Source organism: Drosophila kikkawai, chromosome 2R (genome assembly GCF_030179895.1).
Source record: "Drosophila kikkawai strain 14028-0561.14 chromosome 2R, DkikHiC1v2, whole genome shotgun sequence".
Lineage (NCBI taxonomy): Eukaryota > Metazoa > Arthropoda > Insecta > Diptera > Drosophilidae > Drosophila > Drosophila kikkawai.
This window is the reverse complement of record NC_091729.1, coordinates 4128134-4155296: the sequence shown is the minus strand read 5'-3', so window position 1 is coordinate 4155296 and position 27163 is coordinate 4128134. Positions and strand designations below refer to the sequence as shown.

The following is a 27163-nucleotide window of genomic DNA, read 5'->3' as shown; positions in this document are numbered from 1 at the left end:
AAACATTTATTTATTTGTGCATGTGCGAGATTCACTTATCTATATATATAAAAATGGAGACAAAAAATGTTACTAATGGCATCACAAGAGAACGGCTGGGCCGATTTGGCTCAAATTTTTTTCAGTTGTTTGTAATTGTCAGAAGAAGGTAAGAAGGTAAGAAAATTTTGGGAAGACCTTCCGGAAAAGTCGCTAGCGGCTCAACAGATGGACACACTGTTGTATGTAAAATTCTGAAACACCCTACAAAGATCATAGCTGCGTTGAAATTGTGTATCAATGAACTCGGTAAAAAAATATTTAAACAAAAAAATCGAGCTAACGAAGCAATTGGAAGTAATGCCTGCTGTTAGACGATCAAGACTTGGACGGCGTTCACGCAATGCAATAAGTATTCAGAATTCCCGTAATAGTCGGACGCAAGAGGAACGTACAGAAATAAATGCATCGATACGTGCCCAAATGGCACAGCTTCTCGCTCCACAAAGATCACCTCAAGCCCGACATAATAATAGAGAAAGACGAGCCGCAAATGAAAACTTGAATCGCGCTGCATTCGCATACAATCCAGAAACATCCTACAAGGATCTTACCTGCGTTGTTATTGGTTCATTGTCTAGGATTGCAATGCACTGAAGTTTCGGTTGGAAACCCCCGGCTTATGCTGTGCAGGTGGCAAAATTAAATTGCCCGTTTTGGCTCATCCACCAGGGCCATTGTATTCGCTACTATATAGAAATTCAGCCCAATCAAACAGTTTCCTAAATCTTGCACAAAAATATAACGGATGCTTTCCAATTACGTCATTTGGAGTCGAGGTTTTTCATCAATCAGGCTACAATCCAAGTTATAAGGTAATGGCGTCTCTTTATTATCAAAATTAACAACTTACATTTTTTAAAATTGCATTCCAACATTCAGATTCATGGGCAAATTCAACACCGAGCGGGCGCTTTGTTATCACCACAAAACAAAGATCTTAAATTCCTTCAGATCTATTTCATTGGTGATTCGGCAGTTGAACTAAATCACCGCTGTGCAATTTTTACTGAAACTTAACGTGAAATTATCGAACAATTGCAAAATCTTCTCTATGTGCATAATGAATTGGTCAGATTGTTCAAAACTTCATTGGATATAATGCATTATGACGAACATAAAATCATTATCAGCGCTGGCAAAAGACCCACTGGTAGCCATGCAAGACAATTTAACGCTCCCACTATCAATGAACACGCAGTGGTGATTGTTGGCGAGAATGTGAAATAACGCGATATTGTTTTTAACCGTCGGGATAATGGCCAAGTGCAGCGAGTTTATGAGACTCATCGGTCACATGATGCTCTTCAATATCCGTTAATGTTCTGTCGTGGAGAAGGTGGGTATCACTTCAACATAAAGATGGTCAATCCAACGACAGGTTTGTTTACAAGTCATCACTTCTTTTTGATTCTACAACTAAGTTTGAATTCAAATTCTAGGAGAAGAAACGAATAAGAACGTCAACTCTATGAATTTTGATGCGTATCGATTGATGATTCGACTAGATGTTGACAATCATCTGTTAAGATACCACCGTTTGTTTCAACAGTACTGTGTCTCAATTTCATTCGTTTTAATCAGTGGAAGTTGCGGTCAGACGAGTACTTTCACTTGCGTGACGCCATCGCTACTGAAGGACACGCGAACAACATCGGTTATTTGACCAATCTCCCAGCAACTTATGTTGGAAGTCCGCGCCATATGCAAGGCAAATTTAAAGGAGAGGTAGTTCTTATCCCACGAATTCCTATTATTCCAACAGATCTTCCATTCCAATTCAAGACGATTCAGTTCCCAGTTCGATTGGCATTTGCGATGACCATCAATAAATCGCAAGGCCAATCGTTGGAAGTCTGCAGGATAAATCTAGAATATCCATATTTTTCACATGGCCAGCTATACGTAGCCTGTTCGCGTGTGGGAAAGCCGTCATCATTATTTATTTTTACACCGGATAACAAAACAAAAAATATTGTTTATCAGATCGCTCTCCACAGATTTCAAGTCAAAAAAATTTGTCAATCCAACGACAGGTTTGTTTAAAAGTCATCACTTCTTTTTGATTCTCAACTAATTTTGAATTCAAATTTTAGCCTAAAATTTTTAGGAGAAGATAGGAATAAGGTCAGCTCTATGAATTTTTATGCGTATCGATTGATGATGTTTCAACAGTACTGTTTCGACAAGTACGTCAAAGTAGAAACGGAACGTCTCGATTTAATTTGTTTTAATCAGTCGAAGTTGGGGCGAGATAAAGTTCGCCGGGTCAGCTAGTTTCTATATATATATATATTTTTTTTGGTGTTTAGGCGAATTTTTTTTTTGGGTAATTTTGTTTATTATGTATTTACATATCTTTTCGTCCCCTCGACCCCCTTGAGAGCTCTTACGGGTAGGGTTTTTTTTATTTGAATTAAATAGGAAAACATTTAAATAATTTTATTAAGAAAAAAAAAAAAAAATCCGCAAAGAATCTGCCAGAAATACCTGTAATGAAAATAAACAAATGTAATAAACATAAGTGAATTGAAATAGACATGGAGTAATATATATTTTTTTTTGGGAGAAGGAAGAGAACCGGGGAAATGAGTGGGTGATCGAGTGAGTGTGTGTGCGTCAGGGGCAGCTGCATATATATGATTACTTGCGAGCAGACTGCATGGTAGGGAAGGGATGAGCAGGTGACCTCCAGTCCATCAGGAGGAGAATTCGTGCCTGTTATGTGTGTGAGGAGATTGTAGTGTGAGGAATTTTGTGTGTTTAAGTGTAAACCGCGCGGGTTAGAGTGTTGTGACATCGAATATCGATATTTATTGTTATGTGTGTGGTGGGCAGGGTTAGGGAGCCCACGGCCCGATGAGAGAGCTAGCCGGAGCCAGCCCGAAAACCACGCAGGTCCTTCGTAGGGACATAACAAGTATATACAAAATTCATTATTTATTAATATTAATAAATTTGTAAAAAGGTCAACAATTTATACATTATTATATTTTTATTATTCTTATTATTATTATTTCTATTAGGAATAGCAAATATCTGTCAATAAAAGTCTATATTCTTACCTCTGACCGGACAACGAGTGTTTTTCTGCTTTCTAAATTTTCATTAATTAACTACTTTTATATAAAATTTTAAAGAAAAACAAGAAAGAAAGCTAACTTCGGCACGTCGAAGTTTGTATACCCTTGCAGATTGGTTTTGATGTTTATATTATAGATTTAAATGATGACAACACTCATAACACAGAGTTTTATGACATTTTACCTATACTTATTAGTTTACAGTTTGACAATTACAGTTTTACATTCCCAGATTTACATAGTCTATATATTTACCGATCGCTTCTATGGCAGCTATGTGATATAGTTGTCCGCTTTTTATGAAATTTATACCAAAATTCTAAAATAATAAAAAAAGCTTATATCTTAGAGTTTATAAAAATACGTTGAAAAACAACCAAGCTATAATTTTTTCTATTAATTTCCCGATCGTTCCTATGGCAGCTATATCATATAGTCGTCCGATTTTCATAAAATTTTTATCGAAATTCTGAAATATTATAAAATGACTATATCTAAAAAATGGTGCAAAAATGTTGAAAAACAGCAAAGTTATAATTTTTTTTCTACAAATTTATCGAACATTTGTATGGCAGCTATATGATATAGTCGTCCGATTCCGTTCCGACATATATAGCAGTGAGAGTATATAGAAGACTATATGCAACGTTTCATTCAGATAGCTTTAAAACTGAGGGACTAGTTTGCGTGGAAACGGACAGACGGACGGACGGACAGGCGGACAGACGGACAGACGGACAGACGGACATAGCTAGATCGACTCGGCTGTTGATGCTGATCAAGAATATATATACTTTATAGGGTCGGAAACGTCTCCTTCACTGCGTTGCAAACTTCTGACTGAAATTATAATACCCTGCGAGGGTATAATAAATTAATTTGTAAATAAATAAATAAATACATTAATAAATTATTTAATTAATAATTAAATAATATAAAAATAAATAACTAAATAAATAAATAAAAAAAAAGAAAAAATTAAATAAGCAAATAACAAATAAAACATTAAATTAATTATTTAATTAATAAATAAATCAAAAAGTAAATTAATAAATAGAAAAATAAATAAATAAATTAATTTATAAGTAAATAAATAAATAAACAAGTAATTAAGTAAATAAAAAATAAATAAAGAAAGTAATTAATTAAATAATTAATTATTTATTTATTTAATTAATTAATAAATAAACTAAAGTGTGAATAAATAAATAAATAATTAAATAGATAAATAAAAAAATAAATAAATGAATAGATAAATAAGTAAATGAATAAATAAATGAATGAATATGGCGTAAAACACTATAAGTTAAGCGCACATATGTATCCATTTGTGACTAGCGCTCTAATTTATAAGTTTTACACTTGTAGCGTTAGGAAGGCAAATAAAATCAAATCAAATCAAATAAACCTGTATATATGAACACTTGGTTAGATAGTAAAAGGTTTCGACGGTGAGCTACCTTGTATATTGTATCTAAACTACATTTAAGATATATACAACGAGAAAAATACAAGAATATACGCCTTAATTATTTAAGTATTCATTTTCATACCATTTAATATATTTTCTTATTTTAGATTACATATGGGACAGTTATTTCATTTTTTGCATTAATAATATAAGAGCATTTTTTCTTTACCTTTTTGTCTTACAAAAAATGTAACCACTAAGAAAATCTTGTTTTTTTTTTTTTTGCTTATTTCAAAATACAAAAGTGTGATCCATTTTTTTTATAGAATTTATATATGTAGTTCACATCATAAACTGGGTCCAAACAAACTACCCGTTTGCTCGCTATAAAATTTAATGGGAATTATAAGTAATATGTATGCTGGAATTTGAAAAGCTTTGAAATATAAGAATGTGCTGTTTTATTTTAAAGTTTTTATGAGCAAAGCATGATAACTTTGTAAAATATCAGTGTTTAATATTTTAAAAGTGAATTGAAAAAAATATAGTAATAAAATATAAATTATATATAGTGGTTGTTGACAGTTTATATGTATGTGCATATTCGATTTGTAATGTAAGCTTAAATTGTTATGTTGAAACGTTTTGTATATAAAAAAGCTTCAAAACATTAGTGAAATACATCAATTTGGAATTTTGTAAGCTACGTTAACAGACCTTTTATTTTTAATTGTTCACAATTAAAAAAAATAATTTTACATACACCAAATTTGTCATGCCACTTTTGTAATCTTTTGGAGAAAAGCCATTGGAGTATTTAGTTTGTAAACTTTATACATATATAATATGTTGACGGGGATAGTTAAGCAAGTGTAAAAATATTTTTAAATATATTCTTTCTGATTCGTTGCATTATACGGAACTTTTTCCTTTTCCCGCCAAGTTTTATCGAAAACTTACTTATTTACTTATTGGATTTAAACTTAAGACGTATTATAGTCTAATAGACTAGACTCTGCAATATACAGGAATGGTATCTATCTTTAACTAATATTTTAAAAATAAAAAAATTAGGATATAAATCCATACAACAGTTTAATTTTGAATCGATCCAGTTTGAATCCATGGCTTGACTAGCCAAATAAGGTGAGCTTGAACAAGATAAAAAATAAATGACATACCTATTTAAATATAATATTATATAATATTAGTTAATTCACTAGTCACCAAAAATTATTTTATTTTGATATTAATAGAGAATCTTAATTTCTAAATAATTACTAGTGACGATGAGCACCGAGAGATTGCGTAGGCCGACTATTAAACACTGATAAAAAAATCTTCTTTAAGATTTTGTGCATTCTTAAAATAGAATCTTAATATAAGACCAAAAATTCTAGAAAGGAGATTTTTCAGGTTTTATTTAAGAACATAAAACCTAAATTTAAGATTCTCCACATTCTTATAAAAAGATATTAAATTAATATCAAATATTCTAAAAAGAAAACCAATAATCATAAGGCAATACCAAACACTATTAATATTAAGAATTAATAAAATTTTTAATGTTATGCAAAAAAAAAAAAATTTTTTTTTGTATTCTTAATATTCACAAAAGTGTGAATACTACTGTTGTCTAATTTTTTCTTACACAAAAATTAAAATCATAGTCCCGACATTACTGTTTGATTTGCCTTAGTGATCCAGTTGTTAAGCGGTCGATATGTGAATTTTGAGACAGGGGTTCGAATGCCAGCCGGGAATCAAGAAATATAATCTATTATATAAAAATAAGTCGAGTTTTCTGCCGGGATCAAATAACTCCAGTACGCACGAACCTATTTCCACGGATTTGCATTCGTTGAAAAGGTCTCGGAATTTGTGATTTTTTTGCAGTAAAGAAAATTCAGGAAAAATTGCAACAGAAAGCGGGAAAATCATTTTTGCATAAAGCGCCAACACTGACACATAGCATGCCATAATTCTCTACTCAGTTTATTTTATGACAAATCGAAATTGTGTTCAATTTTGAGTAAAATAAGTTATTCGTTTCATATCAGTGCAATTGGAAACCAGCATTTGTATTTAGGGTGGTAAGTTGAACTGTGTAAATTATGTGGATTAACCGCTCTGCCTATAGTCCAAAATGCCTAGAGCACGACGTGTGAACATCGGTCTCCGCACAAGGCATGCATGCCAGCAACAAGTGTGTTCACAGAACTTAAGCGAGGAGAGACGAAATGTAGTAAGGGAAAATGCCCGATTGAGACAACGCGTGAGCACACGAATATCAACTGGTGTACAGCATTTAAGAGGATCCCAACCAGCGTGGCAGGCTCCTAACAGCAACAGTAACCATCGACCTCAGGACAAATGTCAAGAATCCTAAGATAGAGTGCTAGAAAAGATTCGTTATCCGAAGGTGTCGCGGGTGAGACCGTGCCCCCGGTGTTGCCCATATCCGTTTTGTCCACTGGAGGGTCCCAACAGTTGTCCTCTCAGAGCCCCAGATCCCTACCAGGGTGTCAGGCCCGGACTACCGGCCGAAATTGTTGAAAAAACGAGACAGTTTCATCTTTCAAAATATATGTTCCTGAGGAATTCTTTGACAAACTATGCTCTGTCCAAAACTGACCAAAGCATGTGATTGTCAATAAATTCGAAGCAAAGAAAGAGAAAAAAAGGACAGTTGGAATTACTCTTCCTAGGCCCAATTTGACCAATGCGCCTTCTACGTCTTCCAATTGAGTCCCAAAAATCTAACAAATTCCCTTGGTATCTCCTATCAAAATGCTAGACTTTCGCAGTAAGCTTCCTAAATTGTACTATAATAGTGTCACATTTGCTTCCCAAGTGTTGTGTTTACAGAAACCTGGTTAAAGCCGGAGATTCTGAGCTCCGAAGTTTTTAAAGCTCTGTTCACAGTATACCGGCTAGATCGGCCTATCAGACATGTTCCTACATTCCACCATTGTTGGAAATTCCTATTTATTGAAACCATCTTTCCGCTATTCAGTTGGTCTCTAAAAGACTTTCGAATAGGGACCGCTTAGTTAGTAGGTCTTGGTGATTTTAACATCCCAGGGGCTATTTGGTCCCTAGATAATTCCATTAACCACAACATATCACAAAAAATGTGGTTTACCAAAGAACACTTCAATTAAACGGATAATTTGCCGAAGATGGCGTAACGGAGTTCGCCTGGTTTACTAGGACTTCATTAAAATTATGCGCAAGCAACTGACGAAATCATAAAACAAAAAGATCTGTTGGCGCTCTATCTCTCTCTCTCTTTGCCTCTCTCTACCTCGTTGTCTGAGTTTGTCGGCCTTTTTTTTTATTTCTTTCTAAAACTTAAAAGTTAATTTTTTAAAGTTATACTAAACTTAACAATAAAGTGAAATTAAATTATGAGTTGAATACACTTACACACACACAAGCGTTATAGTTGGTGCTGCAGGGGGTTATGGGAAAACGGAAGGGGTTGTTTGTTATTTATATATGTATGTATATTAAACCAACCCATTAAATTTTTCAATTAATGATCAGCTAATAAAAAATATTAATGAAGAGGAAGTTATATAAGTTAAACAGTTTTGCTTATTTGATTTAAAAAAAATGTATTTATGGACACTTAGTTCGTTCTTTCTCACTCAAATATTGGAAGTGTCTTAAGTTTACATAAATTGCCTTTTTATAGCCACTAACTTTGTCGCTGCCTCTGTCGACGTCGGAGCTCTGTCGCTGCAGCGGGAAGTGGGTTAAACGCTTCGGTAAGCACCTTTGGGGAGCCAACTTCGAATTCGTTAACTTATACAGATCAATTGACTCTGTTACTGATGTAAAAGATGCCTTAAATTATCCTGTTGAATTTCTTTACAAGCAGAATCCAGCGGGACTTCCATTGTATGTTCTTACGCTTAAAGTTGCAACACCAATAACGTTATGAAGAAACCTAAGACGGTCAAAATTATGCAATGTAACAAGATTGCAAGTAAGAATTCTTAACAAATTTGTTATTGAAGCCGTTGTTTTTACTAGCTGCGCCAAAGGAGAGACAGTACTTATACCAAGAATTCCCTTAACGTCATCAAACTTACCTTATGAGTTTAAACGCCTACAGCGTTCTGTAGAGGTTTGTTTTGCCATAACAATAAATAAATCACAAGGGCAGACTTTAAAAGTAGCTGGATTAGATCTTAGGGATGAGTGTTTCTTCCACGGACAATTTTATGTGACCTGTCCAAGAGTTAGCTCAGCTAAAAACCTGTTGATCCTGTTTCCTGGCTTTAAGGTAAAATGCACTGGATAAGAAAATCACGAGAACTTCGGGGTTTTGCGCGACGTGCGCCGAAATGTTTATTCAAACGTATGTAAAAAGGAACTGGTTACATGTTATTTAACTATAGCTAGGGAGAGCGGACTGGAAGCTCTAGGGACTGAAAGTCCGGAGGAAGATGGAAAGAGAGAGAGAGACAGCTTCCGGGAACATTTTGATGCTGAAGCGGGATAATAATACCTGAAAATAGGCGCCCTTTTGGCGCGAACATAGTTTTGCATTGAACCATCAGGAGAAATCGGAACACTGGAGGTGAAGTTGTTTGGATGCAACAAAGATTGCCTTAGGCACATGGAACAGCTGTGGGAGCTTGTGCAATCACGGAATTGATTACCTCTGGCAAAACAATTTTGGCACAACTGCTTTTTCTGGATGTAAGACGACGTCATCTGAAGGAAGCATGGACATAAACACACTGGATGGTTCCTTTTTGAACATGAATCGCATATTTTGGACACGGGAATAATCTTCCTACTAAAGAATTTTAGTATTCGTGTAGACACGATAGATGAGGCGTTACATAGGAGGTTGAATAAAATCTATGGTTTCATGGCGCTCCGTTAGGAAGGAATCAAGCTACGGTCACGTATACATGAATTACGGTTTTATTTGGTATGATTTGCTCCCATAATAAGAGCTTTTGCTTTTGAATTTTCGTGGAGCATAAATGAACCAGGGGGCAGTGCCAATTCTCAGTAGAAAGGCCGTAAATTTTTTAACGACGCACAGTCGCGCCTTTTCTCATTTAAAGCAGCATACAGCGGCCAAACTCCACATTAAACAAGAAAGAAAGGTAACTTCGGCACGCCGAAGTTTGTATACCCTTGCAGATTGGTTTTGATGTTTATATTATAGATTTAAATGATGACAACACTCATAACACAGAGTTTTATTACATTTTACTTATACTTATTATGTTTACAGTTTGACAGTTACAGTTTTACATTCCCAGCTTTATATATTTTATACATTTACCGATCGGTTCTATGGCAGCTATAAGATATAGTTGTCCGATTTTTATGAAATTTATACCAAAATTCTAGAATAATAAAAAAACCTTATATCTCAGAGTAAATAAAAATACGTTGAAAAACAACGAAGCAATAATTTTATTTCTATTAATTTCCCGATCGTTCCTATGGCAGCTATATCATATAGTCGTCCGATTTTCATAAAATTTTTACCGAAATTCTGAAATAATATAAAATTACCATATCTAAAAAATGGTGCAAAAATGTTGAAAAACAGCAAAGTTATAATTTTTTTTCTACAAATTTATCGAACATTTGTATGGCAGCTATATGATATAGTCCTCCGATCCCGTTCCGACATATATATCAGTGAGAGTATATAGATGACTATATGCAAAGTTTCATTCAGATAGCTTTAAAACTGAGGGACTAGTTTGCGTAGAAACGGACAGACGGACGGACGGACGGACAGACGGACGGACGGACAGACGGACATGGCTAGATCGACTCGGCTGTTTACGCCAGGAGGCCCCTGCTCCCCCTCTGGCCACCGAGCGTCCAAAAGCTTAAGCGTTCCCAGCTTAGCAAAGCTCGCCCGCTCTCCGCTCCTCGGTATTACCGATCGCACGCTCCGTGTTCCCGATCGTCGCTCGCTTCTAGGGACGGCTACGCCGCTCTAGTTCACTGTTCTCCCGCTCTCCCGCTCTCGCGCCGTTAAGCTGGGCTTCTCGGCCGGCAGCGGGCCCTTAGGCTAAGCTAAGTTTAGTACCGAATCGAATGCGAAAATATATGTATGCTACGGGCACTCCGCCGATGTCATTTTTCGACCCCCGAATTTTCTGCGTTTTTCTACTTCGTGGGATAAACTTTTATTGATCCTTTTGCGGAGGATTGAGCAGCCACCCCACTCCTAAACACTGATCAAGAATAAATATACTTTATAGGGTCGGAAACGTCTCCTTCACTGCGTTGCAAACTTCTGACTGAAATTATAATACCCTGCAAGGGTATAAAAACGGTGTCGAAAAAGGAAGAAGAACTTTTTGCCGCGTCGTTTTTGCTAGTACTCTGACGACGAAAATGATACCTGCGAAAATTTAATGGCGTTGCCAGATCAAGACAGTAAACAGCTGATATCGTGCTGTGTAAAGAATTCATTTGATTTATTCTTACACACCTAATGGAGGGAAAGTTGAAGGAATAAAGTGGCGTTGATATGGGGTGTCAAGGCAAAGCCCATAATATGAAATTTAACCCACAAAGGACATTTTAATGCAATATTTATAATTTTAAATATTTTTTTTTAATATTTGTTTACAAACAGCTGTCCAGTGTGACCAAAGAAAACCCTTAAACGCCATAAATGGTACATTTTTATGGCGTTTCATGGCTTTTTTCTTGATTTTTTGGTCACACTGGTTACCGAACCAAATTAACAGCGATTCCGCTGTATTACGTTATACAGCGGATGTATATATGTACTGCACAATGTACCACGCCCACAAATACGCCTTTTTAAAGGGTATCAAAGTGAAAATATAATTTTTGTTCAATGAAAACTATTTTTTTATATCCTTGCAGGGTATTATAATTTCAGTCAGAAGTTTGCAACGCAGTGAAGGAGACGTTTCCGACCCTATAAAGTATATATATTCTTGATCAGCATCAACAGCCGAGTCGATCTAGCCATGTCCGTCTGTCCGTCCGTCTGTCCGTTTCTACGCAAACTAGTCCCTCAGTTTTAAAGCTATCTGAATGAAACTTTGCATATAGTCTTCTATATACTCTTAGTGCTATATATGTCGGAACGGGCCGGATCGGACGACTATATCATATAGCTCCCATACAAATGTTCGATAAATTTTTAGGAAAAAAATTATAACTTGGCTGTTTTTCAATATTATTGCATCATTTTTGAGATATAGCCATTTTATATTATTCCAGAATTTTGGTAAAAATTTTATGAAAATCAGACCGCTATATCTTATAGCTGCCGGATCGGAAAATGAATAGGAAAAAAATTATAACTTCGTTGTTTTTCAACGTATTTTCATCTACTTTGAGACATGAGCTTTTAGTATTATTTCAGAATTTTGTTAACAATAATTTGAAAATCGGACAACTATATCATATAGCTGCCATAGAAGCGATCCGTAGATGTAGAGAAAATGTAAAGCTGGGAATGTATGTATAACTGTAACTGTCAAACTGTAAACATAATAAGTATAGGTAAAATGGTATGAAACTCTGTTTAGTGTCTGTTTTCGGCTTTATAATATTTATAATATAAATACATAAACCAATCTGCAAGGGTATACAAACTTCGGCGTGCCGAAGTTAGCTTTCTTTCTTGTTTAAATATATTTTATTTAATTTTTATCTTTAAATGTATTTGGTTAAATAAAAATAATTTGAAAACTGAAATTTTTTTCAGTTGACTTTGACTTTTTTTAAATTCTAAGTGAGCGCTACAACATTTTTTTTTTTTTTTATACCCTTGCAGGAAATTATAATTTCAGTCAGAAGTTTGCAACGCAGTGAAGGAGACGTTTCCTATCCTATAAAGTATATATATTCTTGATCAGCATCAACAGCCGAGTCGATCTAGCCATGTCCGTCTGTCCGTTTCTACGCAAACTAGTCCCTCAGTTGTAACGGACGGTATATGTCCTTCGAGGAACGCTCTGTCTACGAAAAGGGGTCCGGCCGTGCTCAGGGAAAATGGCGTGGTTCTGGTTCCTCTTGGGACATTCCCATTACTTGAATTAAATGTAGACAGAGTATCGGGAGGAAATAAGGAAACCCGAAAAACTTGGAATTACGACTTGAACTAATTTTGTAAGAGAATTGAGGTGTTATTTATCTCCTAGCGAATTGAATTCCTCTGAGGTGTTGACCCTTAAGGTGCCTAAATAAAAAACTCTAATAATTCATAATTTCAATTTCGTTATAGTTTCATAAAGTTTATACTCAAAATATAATGTGCAATTAATTCTATAATGGTATATAAAAATTCAAAAAGAGTCGTTTTCATACTTAGATCCTAATATTTAACAAAGAAAGAACAAAAAATCGCTATTCAGAGCGATCTGAAGAACCTGTGTGCTGGTCTTGGCTTCTCATAAATTTTTTATATGTCGGCTATGCCGTACTTACGACCCAGTCCCTCGATGTCGACGGGCCCGTTGACCTCACGGTGACCTTTGCTGATAAATGTGGAAATTAAAGTCATATATGAAAAACCAAACTCGTCAGCAGCACATGAAAACAAATTCAGATATAAGTACAAATTCTCTTTAAAAGAAATATAAACTAAAATTAACAAAATAATGTAACGCAGGCGATACAAATTATCCTGCAGTTGATTAAGTGCACTGAAATATATGTCGCAGCGCCCTTTTTGGGGCCCGCCGATATAGCTGGTGAAAAGCTGAAGGGTAGATCCCCTAAAGAAACGACCTCCTTCTTGGTGTCTCTAGTGTCTCCTTTAGCCTCCAAATATATATGTAAACGGGCGTAGGGGGGGCCTGCGGCCGTGGCCGGCCAGAAGGCGGAATGGGCGGAAAACGTTGATCGCTGCCGCCGCCACTTAATTGGTGTTTTACTGGCTCTCAATAAAAGGGGTCGCTGCCCGATCGGGAGCGGGATGGCTCGGATAATCCGGCTAGAAAACTAAGGTTTATTTTCGATTCGAACCTCACTTTTTCACAAAATGCTTACCCGGAGTATTTCGGAGCAAAAAACACAAAAATAATTGTTTCCAGGAATTCTCCTTTATATAAAATTCCAATGCCTTTGTGCGACAATGCACACTTAGAAGTTCGGCGAGGTTGGAAGGAATTTTCCTGCACGTGCCGTTTTATATATATATATATTTTTCTGTGATATAGTAATCACGATGTTTCGCTGGGCACCGATCTCAAGAGAATGAGAGAAGGGAGAGAAAACGGAAACGCGGGTGGAAAAATTAAGCTCGATTTGCCAGGTGCATGACAAGTGCATGACAGCTAGATGACAGCTAATTAGAGTTGTCAGCTAGATGCATCGATCAGCTGCTATCTATGAGCATCGATATATATTGCATAGATAAGGAGCTTTATCTAAGCTAAGCTCTAGATTTAAGCTTTTACTTGCAGTTTACACTCGCGTCCAATTTTGTTGATACGGACCGCGACTGAATAATATGGAACTGTTAAATAAGTAAACATAAACTGCCTTCACCCTCACAGCACAGGTTTGATCTTTACTGCCACAGTATAGATAAAAGCTGAAAAAGGGTGACAATGGTTAGGCTTGCCAAATATCTTTTACATGAAAGTTTCCTAATTCTTTTCCATTTAGATCCTCTAACTTATATATATTTGTACCTAATTTTTGTCTAACTCTAGCTTTTATTCCTACGGGTGCTAGTTTAGCGTTAAAGTGAGAAGCCATATTACTAAGTTGAAAATTCCTTTTAATAACTTCATCACCTATTTCAAAGGAGCGGGGTTGTTTTCTTAAGTCATACGCTCGTTGATTTTTAGTATATGCTTTCTCCAAATTCTTGCATATATCTGACCTAATTCTTGAAAATTCATCTTCACGAGTTATTCTGGCACTGCTTTCTGTTAGTAATTCAAGATTTTTAAGCAGCTTATAGTCTTTGCCGTGAGTAATCATGTGTTGTCCAAACACAACCAAATAAGGAACGGCTCCAACGGACTGGTGTATAGAGTTCCGAAGGGCACAATTGATTGCACTAAGATAGGTGTCCCATTCCCGCTGATCTTTCCGCACATATGATCGAAGAGCAGCATTAATGGAGCGGTTAACTCTTTCGGCAGCATTTGATTGGGGAGCATAGGCACCTGTACACAAATGTTTAATTCCGTATTTAGAAATAAATTCTTCAAAGTCGTGGCTCTTAAATTGTTTTCCATTGTCGCTAACAATGGTTTCCGGAACGCCATAGCAAGGGAAAATTTCTTCTCTCAAGTATTCAATGATAACATTGGAAGTAAACTTTCGCACTGGTTTTAAAAACGTAAACTTTGAAAAGTGGTCTAGTATAATAAAGATGCCAAGGTTGCCTTTCTTGGTTCTTGGAAAGGGTCCTATGAAATCGACATAAAGACGCTGGAATGGTCTTTCGCTAGTCGCTTGGCTTCCCATTGGCGGTTTGAGGCCAACTGTCGGATGTTTAGAAGTTCGACATAATTCACATCGAGCTATATATTCCCGCACGTCTGTTGCCATTCGTGGCCAGTAGAAGCTACGTCGAATTCTTTCTAAGCACTTAGCGACTCCACATGATTGGAGCGAATCACTTCATCCCTAAGCTCTGATGGGACGAATAATTTCCAATCCTCATCTTGGTTTTCTAAAGAGGGAAAACAAGTCCGATGGTATAGATAGTTGTCAATTACTTGAAAGTCTGGTAAATTCGCAACCTTAAACTTTTCTTTGAGTGTAGAATACTCATCGGATTGAAAAGCTTTGGATTCTAAATCAATTCTAGGCAGGGTTTCGAGTTCTATCGAGGCTATAGGCTCTTCGTCTTCAAAGGATCGCGACAATGCGTCTGGAACTACGTTTTCACATCCTTTGCGATGCTCTATGTCAAACGTAAATCCTTGGAGCTTGATGGCCCATCTGGCCAGTCGGCCACTAAGGTCCGATTGGTTCATCAACCAGCGAAGGCTCGCATGATCAGTTACGATCTTAAACGGGTGACCCTCTACATACATTCGAAACTTTTTCACGGCTAAAATAACGGCAAGGCATTCTAGTTATGTTACTGTGTAGTTTCTTTGCGCTTTATTTAATTTCTTTGACATGTATGCAATAGGTCTTTCAATCCCTGATTCGTCACACTGCGATAAAACGGCACCAACTCCATGTAGAGAGGCGTCGCATTGTATGATAAACGCTTTTGCATAATTAGGATGTACCAGTAAAGGAGCTGAGCAAAGTCTTGACTTTATTTCTTGAAATGCTGCTTCAGCGTCCTCATTCCACTCGAATGGTTTCTTTCCTAAGAGTTCTGTCAAGTGAAAGATCACTGTGGAATACTGTGCTATAAATCGCTGATACCAGCCCGTTATTCCTAAAAACCTTCGAAGTTGTCGTTGGGTTTTCGGAGCTGGAAATTCGGACACTGCTCGAACTTTTTCGGGATTTATTTGCAGAGTTCCTTCTCCAACAATATATCCAAGATATTCGACCTGCTTCAAACAAAATTGGCTTTTGGATACATTTATAGTCAGCCCAGCTTTTCGTAGCTGAGTTGCCACCTCTGCAAGATGCAATAAATGATCTTCGAAACTGGAGGACAAGACTAACAAGTCATCCAGATATACTAAAACATGAGATTTGAGCTTAAATGGAATGACTAAGTCCATGAGACGACATAAGGTTTGTGGAGCATTGGTTAACCCAAACGGCATCCTCTTAAATTGATACAGTGGGCGGTTGGGTACCGTGAATGCGGTTTTGGCCCGCGATTGCTCATCTAAAGCGATTTGCCAAAATGCATCTTTTAAATCAATTTTTGAGATACAGTGAACAGGAGGAAGACGACTTATTAATCCATCTAATAATGGCATTGGGTAAGCGTCTTTTATTGTAACTGAGTTTAACTTTCGTGCGTCCAAACAAAATCTGACTTTTCCGGGTTTTACAATTAGGGTCACTGGAGAGGACCAGGGTGAAGCTGGAGCTTCTTCTATGACGCCTTGGGATATCATTCGGTCGATTTCGTTGCAAAGTAATTTTTCTCTCGCCGGAGATAAGGGATAAAATCTCTGTTTTATTGGTTTAGCGTTTGCCGTATCGATCGAATGTTTGACTAGAAGTGTTTTTCCAAGTCCGTCTTTCTCAAAGGAAGGAAACAGATTAATAATAGACTTCAATCTCGTTAATTCCGATTTATTAAGGTTCAATTTATCGGAATGTTCTAACTGATCTACCTGAAGTTCATTAATATGACTTGAAATTGAAACTGAAATTCCAAATTCGTTCCAAAAATCCATACCACATATAACGTTTTGGTTTATAGATGGGACGATTAGAAACTCTATAACTTTCTGCATTGAGTTAAAACTGACGTTTACGGGAAATGTTCCGGCAACTTTTTGCGTTTGGCCATCAGCGGTTTTAACCATTCCCTTCATGGGTATTAATTGACCTTTTTGGCTGAGAATATGTTGGGCTAATTTGCCACCGATTACACTTTTGTTCGCTCCGCTATCTAAAAGTGCTAGATGTAATTCTCCTAACATTTTAATATGAGAAAATGGTCTAATATCATTGCTTTTATAGTCTAAGGCTGAGATAGTGAACTTCTTTAGGACATTTTTATTCCTGTAATAAGTTCGGATGCGTTCCGCTGAACGTGTGCGGGAGTGCACGCGATTCGGCTGACCGAGGTTTTCTTTCAAAATGTTTTGCATTCGAACATGGTAGGGTGTGAAATTAAATGAAAGATTGGGGAGTAATATTTCAGACTTACACGTCCTCTTTGAACTTGAATCGGACTCTAGTTGGGACATTCGACTGGGGAAGGTGACGAATATCCCTTGTCAAGTTTTCCGAGGAAGGTGAGCATTTTTGGCAGCTAGGCCGGTATGTATTGATTGCTCCGCATCCGTAACAAAAGATGCGTCGGACTTTCAGACAGTCTTGATATCTGTGTCCTGTCTCGTCGCAGTTCCAACACTTTATTTTGTCGGAAGTACGAACGGCACATATCTCTTGGGGCGATTCATCCTCCAGATTTTCTACAACTTCTTCCTCAAACTGTACAATATTAACGAAATTTCTAGGATTGGTACGTATATTTGGCCTTGATCTAAAGCCTCTAAAGAACTCTTCATGCCTATGACATTCCTTTCGTAGGATTGCTAGACTTGGGGTGGATACGTGAAGCAGTTCGTGTTTCAAATCGGATCGTAGATTGTATCTAACTTCAGTGGTTATTTCCGAGTCTGTTAAAGGTTCTCTTAAGGCATCCGCAATGGTAAGCATCGCATCTAAAAACTCGTCAAATGACTCATTATTACCTTGCTTTCGCCTACGTAAGGCATCTTTGATGTCCCTATCAGTTCGTTGATCTTGGTACCTATCTTTCAGTCGGTCACACAAACTGAACCAAGTCATCACATCTGAGTTCCGATGCACTCGCCAATAGAAGGTTAGTGCTGGACCCGAAAATAAAAGGTTTGCAAACTGAAATAGTAAATCAAAGTTTCCATTGAGGCACTGCGTTGTTAAACAGTTAACTCTGTAAATGAAATCTTCGATCGGAATATCGTTGTTTGAGCCACTGAATTTCAAATGCCAATTGGAAATGACACCAGAAACTCTATCCGGTCTTTCAACTGAGTAATCGTTTCTTTGAGCATCCCTAAAGTTACTTAAACGAGGCAATGAGCTGGGTATTTCATGTTCCCATTCTAGCTGGGGCTCGGCACGAGCGTCTCGCCCGTGTGATGCCAGATTTATATTAGCTAGTGATGCACTAATCTGATCTGTAATTGCTCCAACTAAGCTTGCCCTTAGGTGATCTACTGAGCTAGCTATAATTTGTTGAACACGCTCTTCCGTTATGTTTTGGGGAATTGCTGCTACACCCTGACGCACTGATTCGCGGTTTGGCGTATTCTGTTGTGGCCTTGGTAAATTAGAAGGGTTTTGTACGTTTCTCGCACTGTTCCTAGTGGCGGGTCGAGTTCTGGGTATTGCTCCAGATCTTGAACTGCCTGCTGTTGCTGCGCTTGGTGCCTGCAAAGCCTGAGCTCTTGCTTCCACCGATTCTGGATTTATATCTGATCGAGTTAGATGCTGTCGGCACAAAGGACAAGTCTCATTGCTATCTAACCAAGTTAATAGACACTCTCTATGAAATTGATGTCTACAAGGTGTGGTAAGTATTTCGCCCTCAGTGACTACATTACAAATTGTACAAAAGAAACCTTCACCGGCAGGTGGTATGGCTGCAAGGTTTTCATTGCTACGCCTTACAGACATATTTAGAATGTGGCTTTCGGATCTTATTTAAAATAATTATCAATTTAACTATGTTTTATTTATTTAAAAAATATTTGTTTAAAGAGAAGAAGAAGGTAGTTTCCTTACTGAGTTATATTTTTTTGTAGAATTAAATCGAATAAAGGTATGTATATGAAATGTATATGTCGCAGATTATTTTGTTAATTCAAATTATAACGATTTTTGTGGGTACACACTTGTTTAATTTATTATTGCTTCTCTGTTCTTTCGTGCGAGGCATACACTGTTTTGCCAACGTAGCCTGGGCGTGGGTATGAAAGAGACGGATATTGTTTTCTGAGAACTCACCACACCTGCGTGTGTGTTGCAAGGTAAAGAGGAGTTGAAAATGAATGACACAGCGTTTTTGAGTGGCAAGCAGATTGGTTGAATAATTGAAGAATCATGCCACGCGCCAGGAAACGTTTCGCCGAAAGTCCAGTTGAGGACTCCGATGCTGGATCGTCGTCATCAGAAGTGGGATTACCTCCGCGTCCAGCCCATGATGCAAATCTTCTAACAATTCTGGAGCTGCAAAACCGTAATTTCGCCGAGTTGATAAAGCAAGTACAGTGCTCTCAAAATGAACGAAAAGAGGCAAAAACCATTGTGCTGCCAAAGTTCAACCCTGATTGTGCAGGATCAGACGCGCTGTCCGGGTGTTCAACAGTCGACTACATATTGTCTGAAAACCAGCTCGTGGGCAGCGCTCTTGTAATGGCCCTCAGCAAATCATTGGAGGGCACCGCATCTCACTGGCTCTCGCAGACATGTTTTCCCGGCATTACATGGACGCAGTTTCGAGAATTATTTTTGCAATATTTTTCCGGAACTGAAACTTTGGCCGCGACTGTTATGAATTTGCTAAACGCACGCCCAAAGGAAGGAGAGTGCTTGTCGTTATATGGGAGCAGAATGGTCACCTCACTAATGGCCCGCTGGAAGTCGCTCAGCGTTGAGCAGATTGCAGTATCCGTCACGTTGGCACATGCAGCTGGCATAGATACACGGTTGCGCCGTTTGGTTTTTACGACAGACATCAAAAGCCGAAATGAGCTGCATCAGGAACTCAAAGCCTTTTCGTTTGACGCCGGACAGAGACAGCATTCGAATGACAACGTATCGGCACCAGAAGGAAAAAGAGACACGTGTTACAACTGTGGCAAACCCGGCCACAAGAAGGCGGAATGCCGCTTTAACAAAGAGACAACTCATTTGGAGCAGCCCCGTAATCAACAATCTGGATATAAAGGAGCAAAAGATCTATCATCCGTGATCTGTTATAAATGTGGAAAATCTGGACATGTTTCTACGGTATGCCCGGATCGTCAGAAGCGTTAACTGGTCACGAGCAATACAATCAAAGATGCGAACATATGCACCGTACTTGACCCATAGGAACGTTGCTGCAGTTTGGTGAGTCGTTCCAATTTTACTTCGACTCCGTGTGTCCGCTCATCGAAGAGACTGTGTTCTCGAGATTATTAAAAATAAACAACAACAATATGTTTTGATTTGTGAGCGTTATTTTGATGTCTTATTTTACGTAGCTCTACGTAGTTCATATTAAGTACGACGCTCCGATTGGTTGCGAAATTTTGAGTAGGGGCATCGGCGTAACAATTACATCAAGCGCACTTATGGTTAATGAAAAAAAAAAAAAATAGGAAGAGGACCGTTTTAAGTGACAGAAATATTAGGAGATTGGTATAGACTTGAGGAATTAAATAATAATTATTGAGACGTATGCCTGAGAAGGGGATTACCACGGAATTTGGTGGTGATGAAGAGAATTGGATGATGAAGGTGGTGATGAAGAGACCACGGAATTGGATGATGAAGGTGGTGATGGAGAGACCACGGAATTGAATGATGAAGGTGGTGATGAAGAGACCACGGAATTGAATAATGAAGGTGGTGATAAAGGTGCTACAGATCAAGCCGGTGAGGGCTGTGATTTTGAAGTAGAATGAAGACGTGTCATGACACGCCCGAATAAGTTCCAGGTTTCAGAACTTTATGTGCAGGTGGGTGCCCGAGTTATGTGGTTCGCCATTTGTTGCAGGAAGGCTGAAATTTTGGTAACGTTCGATGAATTGTTATTTGGCCGGCCTGTGGACTAAATTGCGAGCTATTTCGGATGGCCGGTTTGTCTGGAAATGAGCTGTGGGCTAAACTAACTCAATTATTGACTGGCCAGTTTATCTTGTGGATGACTGTGTGCTAGTGGTTGGCATGATGTTTGAAAACGAATGAATTGTTTGGACTTAAGTTGGTGGTAATCCGGATCTCATGGCATAAGTTGTTTAAAAGTAAGAAATAAGAAGTCTAAGAGAAAACTTTAAAATAGTTTGTTTGATTCTGATTCTGAAATGATCTAAGAAAATGTAATGAAGAAAGAAGAAGAAATGTAATGAAGAAAGAAACTTGAATGAAGATAAGAGAATGAATTTGTAAAAGCGTTATGTTATAGACTCACGAGGACGTGAGATATGTCAGGAAGGCCGTGTCGCAGATTATTTTGTTAATTCAAATTATAACGATTTTTGTGGGTACACACTTGTTTAATTTATTATTGCTTCTCTGTTCTTTCGTGCGAGGCATACACTGTTTTGCCAACGTAGCCTGGGCGTGGGTATGAAAGAGACGGATATTGTTTTCTGAGAACTCACCACACCTGCGTGTGTGTTGCAAGGTAAAGAGGAGTTGAAAATGAATGACACAGCGTTTTTGAGTGGCAAGCAGATTGGTTGAATAATTGAAGAATCATGCCACGCGCCAGGAAACGTTTCGCCGAAAGTCCAGTTGAGGACTCCGATGCTGGATCGTCGTCATATATGTATATTTTTTTTTATATATGATTGAATTAGGACTTATCCTTAAGTATCTTCACCTCAGAGTATTCTAAATTTTATATATGTTTTTCTTCTGTTTAGTTCATGTCGTAAATCTGATTTAAATACAAAATTAAAGGGAATTTTAATCATAGTAAAAGAGGATCATGCCCTACAAGGTAATCTAGCATGAACTTCTCAATTTTACGCAGATTAAACACGCTATTAAACTGTTTCTTGGTGGTGTGCTGTCTGCTCGATGACAAACGCTACATTCCAACCAGATTCAAATTTAAATATAAATATGTCATTTCTTACAGTTTATATTTCTGGTTGACATTTTAATTTAATGACAATTCCTAGATTTATAGACTGCAATTATTTCGGAATTTACTACAAAATGTTTGGATGGATTTAGGTTAACGGGGGGATTTTAGGGAAGTATTTTGGAAAGCAGGGTACTGGAACCTAAATACATTAAGCAATGTATATATTTAAGTTTTCCATACGGTTTTATATTAAAACCTAATCGTGCCCCACGTTGGGCACCAAATTCTGTAACGGACGGTATATGTCCTTCGAGGAACGCTCTGTCTACGAAAAGGGGTCCGGCCGTGCTCAGGGAAAATGGCGTGGTTCTTGTTCCTCTTGGGACATTCCCATTACTCGAATTAAATGTAGACAGAGTATCGGGAGGAAATAAGGAAACCCGAAAAACTTGGAATTACGACTTGAACTAATTTTGTAAGAGAATTGAGGTGTTATTTATCTCCTAGCGAATTGAATTCCTCTGAGGTGTTGACCCTTAAGGTGCCTAAATAAAAAACTCTAATAATTCATAATTTCAATTTCGTTATAGTTTCATAAAGTTTATACTCAAAATATAATGTGCAATTAATTCTATAATGGTATATAAAAATTCAAAAAGAGTCGTTTTCATACTTAGATCCTAATATTTAACAAAGAAAGAACAAAAAATCGCTATTCAGAGCGATCTGAAGAACCTGTGTGCTGGTCTTGGCTTCTCATAAATTTTTTATATGTCGGCTATGCCGTACTTACGACCCAGTCCCTCGATGTCGACGGGCCCGTTGACCTCACGGTGACCTTTGCTGATAAATGTGGAAATTAAAGTCATATATGAAAAACCAAACTCGTCAGCAGCACATGAAAACAAATTCAGATATAAGTACAAATTCTCTTTAAAAGAAATATAAACTAAAATTAACAAAATAATGTAACGCAGGCGATACAAATGATCCTGCAGTTGATTAAGTGCACTGAAATATATGGCGCAGCGCCCTTTTTGGGGCCCGCCGATATAGCTGGTGAAAAGCTGAAGGGTAGATCCCCTAAAGAAACGACCTCCTTCTTGGTGTCTCTAGTGTCTCCTTTAGCCTCCAAATATATATGTGAACGGGCGTAGGGGGGGCCTGCGGCCGTGGCCGGCCAGAAGGCGGAATGGGCGGAAAACGTTGATCGCTGCCGCCGCCACTTAATTGGTGTTTTACTGGCTCTCAATAAAAGGGGTCGCTGCCCGATCGGGAGCGGGATGGCTCGGATAATCCGGCTAGAAAACTAAGGTTTATTTTCGATTCGAACCTCACTTTTTCACAAAATGCTTACCCGGAGTATTTCGGAGCAAAAAACACAAAAATAATTGTTTCCAGGAATTCTCCTTTATATAAAATTCCAATGCCTTTGTGCGACAATGCACACTTAGAAGTTCGGCGAGGTTGGAAGGAATTTTCCTGCACGTGCCGTTTTATATATATATATATTTTTCTGTGATATAGTAATCACGATGTTTCGCTGGGCACCGATCTCAAGAGAATGAGAGAAGGGCCAAAACGGAAACGCGGGTGGAAAAATTAAGCTCGATTTGCCAGGTGCATGACAAGTGCACAGCTAGATGACAGCTAATTAGAGTTGTCAGCTAGATGCATCGATCAGCTGCTATCTATGAGCATCGATATATATTGCATAGATACGGAGCTTTATCTAAGCTAAGCTCTAGATTTAAGCTTTTACTTGCAGTTTACACTCGCGTCCAATTTTGTTGATACGGACCGCGACTGAATAATATGGAACTGTTAAATAAGTAAACATAAACTGCCTTCACCCTCACACAGTTTTAAAACTATCTGAATGAATCTTTGCATATAGTCGTCTATATACTCTCACTGCTATATATGTCGGAACGGGCCGGATCGGACGACTATATCATATAGCTGCCATACAAATGTTCGATAAATATTTAGAAAAAAAATTATAACTTGGCTGTTTTTCAACATTTTTGCATAATTTTTGAGATATAGCCAAATTATATTCAGGCCTGCTCCGGTAATCGTAAAATTTTTTCGATTTCGTTTTGGGCGAAAACGAACCGTTTTCGTTTTTAGCTGCTCCGGTTTTCAGCAAATTTCTGCTATCGGAGTGTTTCGATTTCTCATCGTTTCTCACTGCTCAAGCAGCTAACTTGTGTTGTTCGTAATAAGCAAACAACGTAAAGATTTGCCTATTATATTTACAATTGCCCTTTTTCTAAGCCAGAAAAAGGAAAAAAAATGGTCGATTTAAGCAAATCTAGGCACCTCAGATGCTGCCACACTTTTCACAGTTTTAATTCCGGTGGTCTCAAATAATTATTTGGTTAATTTGGACCATTTAAGTAATCACATTAAATAGCATTAATTATAAACAACCATTTTGGCGGTCCTTTAAAGTTATTAATGTATTCATATATATTTTATAAGTATTTTTAACTGGCTGTTTCGTTCCACCAACAGTATGGCAACCTTAGCGATAACTTTTTGCGGTGAACTTATCGACCTATCGCCAAAACGAGAAGAAATGTTGTTGTCAAATCTGAGGTGGGGTCAGAAATAAATTTTTTATAAAATAACTACCTGCCAGAATGATCTTGTGGTGGTGTGGAATAAACATCAATAGACCACTGAGTAAACTATTTTTTTCCTTTTGTAAATAAGATCTGATTTCATATAAAAAATGTTGCATTTTCAGTCGGAATGGGCTGGAGGGCTATCGATATATCGATAGAGGTAGGGTCGGTAGGAACAGGGGGAGGCAGGGACTGGTGAGCGAACCGGGAAAAACCAAACTTAAGAGAAAGGGTTTTTACCCTTTTCACTAGGCCGTTGCACTGAGCGCCCCAAGATTACGGTAAGCCGAAAATGGGAACTCGGACACGGAGCCTATATAGGGGGGCAGGAGACTGGAAGAGGGAGAGATTAGCGGGACGTCAGCCGGCGCGTTAGCATCTAGAAAAAGTGAAATTTAATATTTAAAAAAGAAAAACGTGAGTGAAGTGGCGCGAAGGAAAATAGCCAGAGTGATTGTTAAAGAAAATATATGGTTTTTTTCTTACAGCGTGGCCGTGACAAAAACCACGGGCCACGGGTCTTTTTTTTTTGTTGTTCTCCTGATGTTGGTGCATTCGCCGTCTCCGAGCGTTCGGTGGATTTTTGTCTGGGCGAGCCCCTCATTTCCCGAAACACCTGCACGACATCCGGTCTCAGCACTCTTGCGCGCCAGCGGCCGCCAGCACAAGCCACCATCAGGCGAAACCGGGAGCAACCGGCAACCCGACGGAAACTGGAGGACAGCGGTGAGTCCGTTCCAATCTAAAATCGGCCGGCCCTAACCTAGGTGGTCGGATGATTCTTTGCCGCATACAGGGCACATATTCTCGCCGCCGATCCGGGCCGAAATCTTTCCGCCGCCAAATCCTGGGCGTTATATGCCCCCATTCTGGTCATTGCTCTCAGTCGCAGGAAACATCCGAGAAATAAATTTATAATATTTAAGTTATCTGTTCTAAGTTAATAATTTTTGTTGTATTCGGTAATCCACCTGTCGTCGTACCTCTCCTTCTCCGTGTATTCGTGCCTTGTGTCCGGGATTTGTGCAACACAAGTGCTGCGAATGGAAATTTCTTAGGATTACAAAGAAGAAGGAAGTTTAGAGTGACCCACCCTTGTGGTTTCTTTTGGAGCTCCAGTAGGGACCCGAGGTAGGAAAGGGGTACTTAGCGTAATTTGTTGGCCGGTGTATGGTTGGCCATTTCTCCTTGGCCACTTCTTTTAATCCTTTGGCGACAGCCTTGGCGCGAGCGCATCCCTGGCTAGGGTCGCGACCACGTTGTGGATTTGGGACGCACGTACTCTGCCATGTAACTAGCCATCTAAAACGACAATTATAATGTATTAAGAAGAACAATGAACATCGAGTAAGCGTTGTTACCTGGGGGAGATGAGTCGGTCGCCTGACCGCCTGGAATAGACTCCGGTCCGCCGGAGAATGGGTGATGCCCCGAGATGACCAGGAGGCATCACTGGATGGGAGGGTGCGTCGTGGCGTCTACATCTAAGCCACCAATTCGTCCAATTTGTCGTCCAAACCTTTGTTTACCTTTTTCATGTAGTGATGTGAGTTTGTCAGCGATATGTGTTAGTCGAGACGTCCGATATTTTGTCGGTATTCGATTGTGCGGACTGCGGGCATCGGGTCGAACCCGCCCTGGGCCACTCTGAGCTAGCCCGGCATTGCCCTGGCAAGAAGCAGTTCCGTAACAATATGGCGCCCAAATAAAAAACAAATATGGATAGCGAGAGGACGACGTCTCGTCAGACCACGTCCTGGACCATCCAGCCCCCACGAATGGTGGCTTGCGAGGCCTATTTTACGGTCTGCAAATGCACCGATGACCTGGGGACTGGTGGTCAAGGCGTAGGTCCTGGTTTAGGAAATGTCTTTGTTTTTTTTTCTTGGTCAGGACGGGAGACTTGTGCCGCAGAAAAGCGGACAATTGCTCCCAGTCACAGCTCGCAGCTGTTTTGCTGTGCGGAGGTGGTGGCATCCGGGCGTGAGTCCTTTGTTTTCATGTTAACGTAATTTTTTGTGCAGATCCTTGGGTTTTCCCGGTCAGGGCGGCTTGTGGAATTGCCTTGGAGGTGGTATCGTGACCCGTAGTAATTACTGCGCGCTGCACGACCACCACAAGGTGAACCGCAAGTCGCGTTCGCTAAGAAAAATCCTACGGGATGCTGCGAAGGCCGATGTCCTTAACTGGCGACTTTCAGCTCAGCTGAAAGTTAGTCCAGTTGACGAGCGGCCGGAGTAGGGACGACTTGGGCAATTGTAAGACGCAGGAAATCTGGCACGGAGTCCACCGGCGGTTGATCGGCCTGAAATTTAGAAAGAAAGGAAAAATTAGTTGACTGGTTATATAATTATATATGGAAAGTTAAATATTCATTGAATTATTTATTTTGCTTCCTTTTATTTAGTTATTTATTTTTGGTTATTTATTTATTTATTTTTGGTTATTTATTTATTTATTTGTGGTTATTTATTTATTTATTTTTGGTTATTTATTTATTTATTTGTTGTTATTTATTTATTTATTTATCTTGCTTTATTTATTTATTTATATC

The 27163-nt window shown here is 38.4% G+C and overlaps 2 protein-coding genes across 2 annotated transcripts in view; one reads left to right on the top strand and one right to left on the bottom strand.

The window, feature by feature from the left end:
• Positions 1-4509: 4509 nt before the first annotated feature.
• LOC138928032 (uncharacterized) overlaps positions 4510-27163 on the top strand; it is a 228619-nt gene continuing 205965 nt past the window's right edge. The window contains exon 1 of the mRNA XM_070284096.1: positions 4510-4573. Within this exon, the coding sequence (XP_070140197.1) occupies positions 4539-4573 (35 nt within the window). The 5' untranslated portion in view covers positions 4510-4538. The remainder of the gene's footprint in view (positions 4574-27163) is intronic.
• LOC138928033 (uncharacterized) lies at positions 25105-26114 on the bottom strand. Its single transcript, XM_070284097.1, has 3 exons — positions 25971-26114; positions 25703-25911; positions 25105-25646 (listed from the first exon to the last, which is right to left on the bottom strand). Exons 1-3 carry the CDS (start codon positions 26057-26059, stop codon positions 25531-25533), a joined length of 414 nt encoding a protein of 137 aa, XP_070140198.1. The 5' UTR covers positions 26060-26114; the 3' UTR covers positions 25105-25530.

Bases quoted from the DNA above. Each gene is read 5' to 3' on its own strand.
- LOC138928033 (XM_070284097.1), bottom strand. From the start codon at position 26,059: ATGCCTCCTGGTCATCTCGGGGCATCACCCATTCTCCGGCGGACCGGA. The intron at 25,912-25,970 runs GTAACAACGCTT...TTGTCGTTTTAG, and splicing joins GACCGACTCATCTCCCCCAG to ATGGCTAGTTACATGGCAGA. The intron at 25,647-25,702 runs GTGGGTCACTCT...TTCCATTCGCAG, and splicing joins CTCCAAAAGAAACCACAAGG to CACTTGTGTTGCACAAATCC.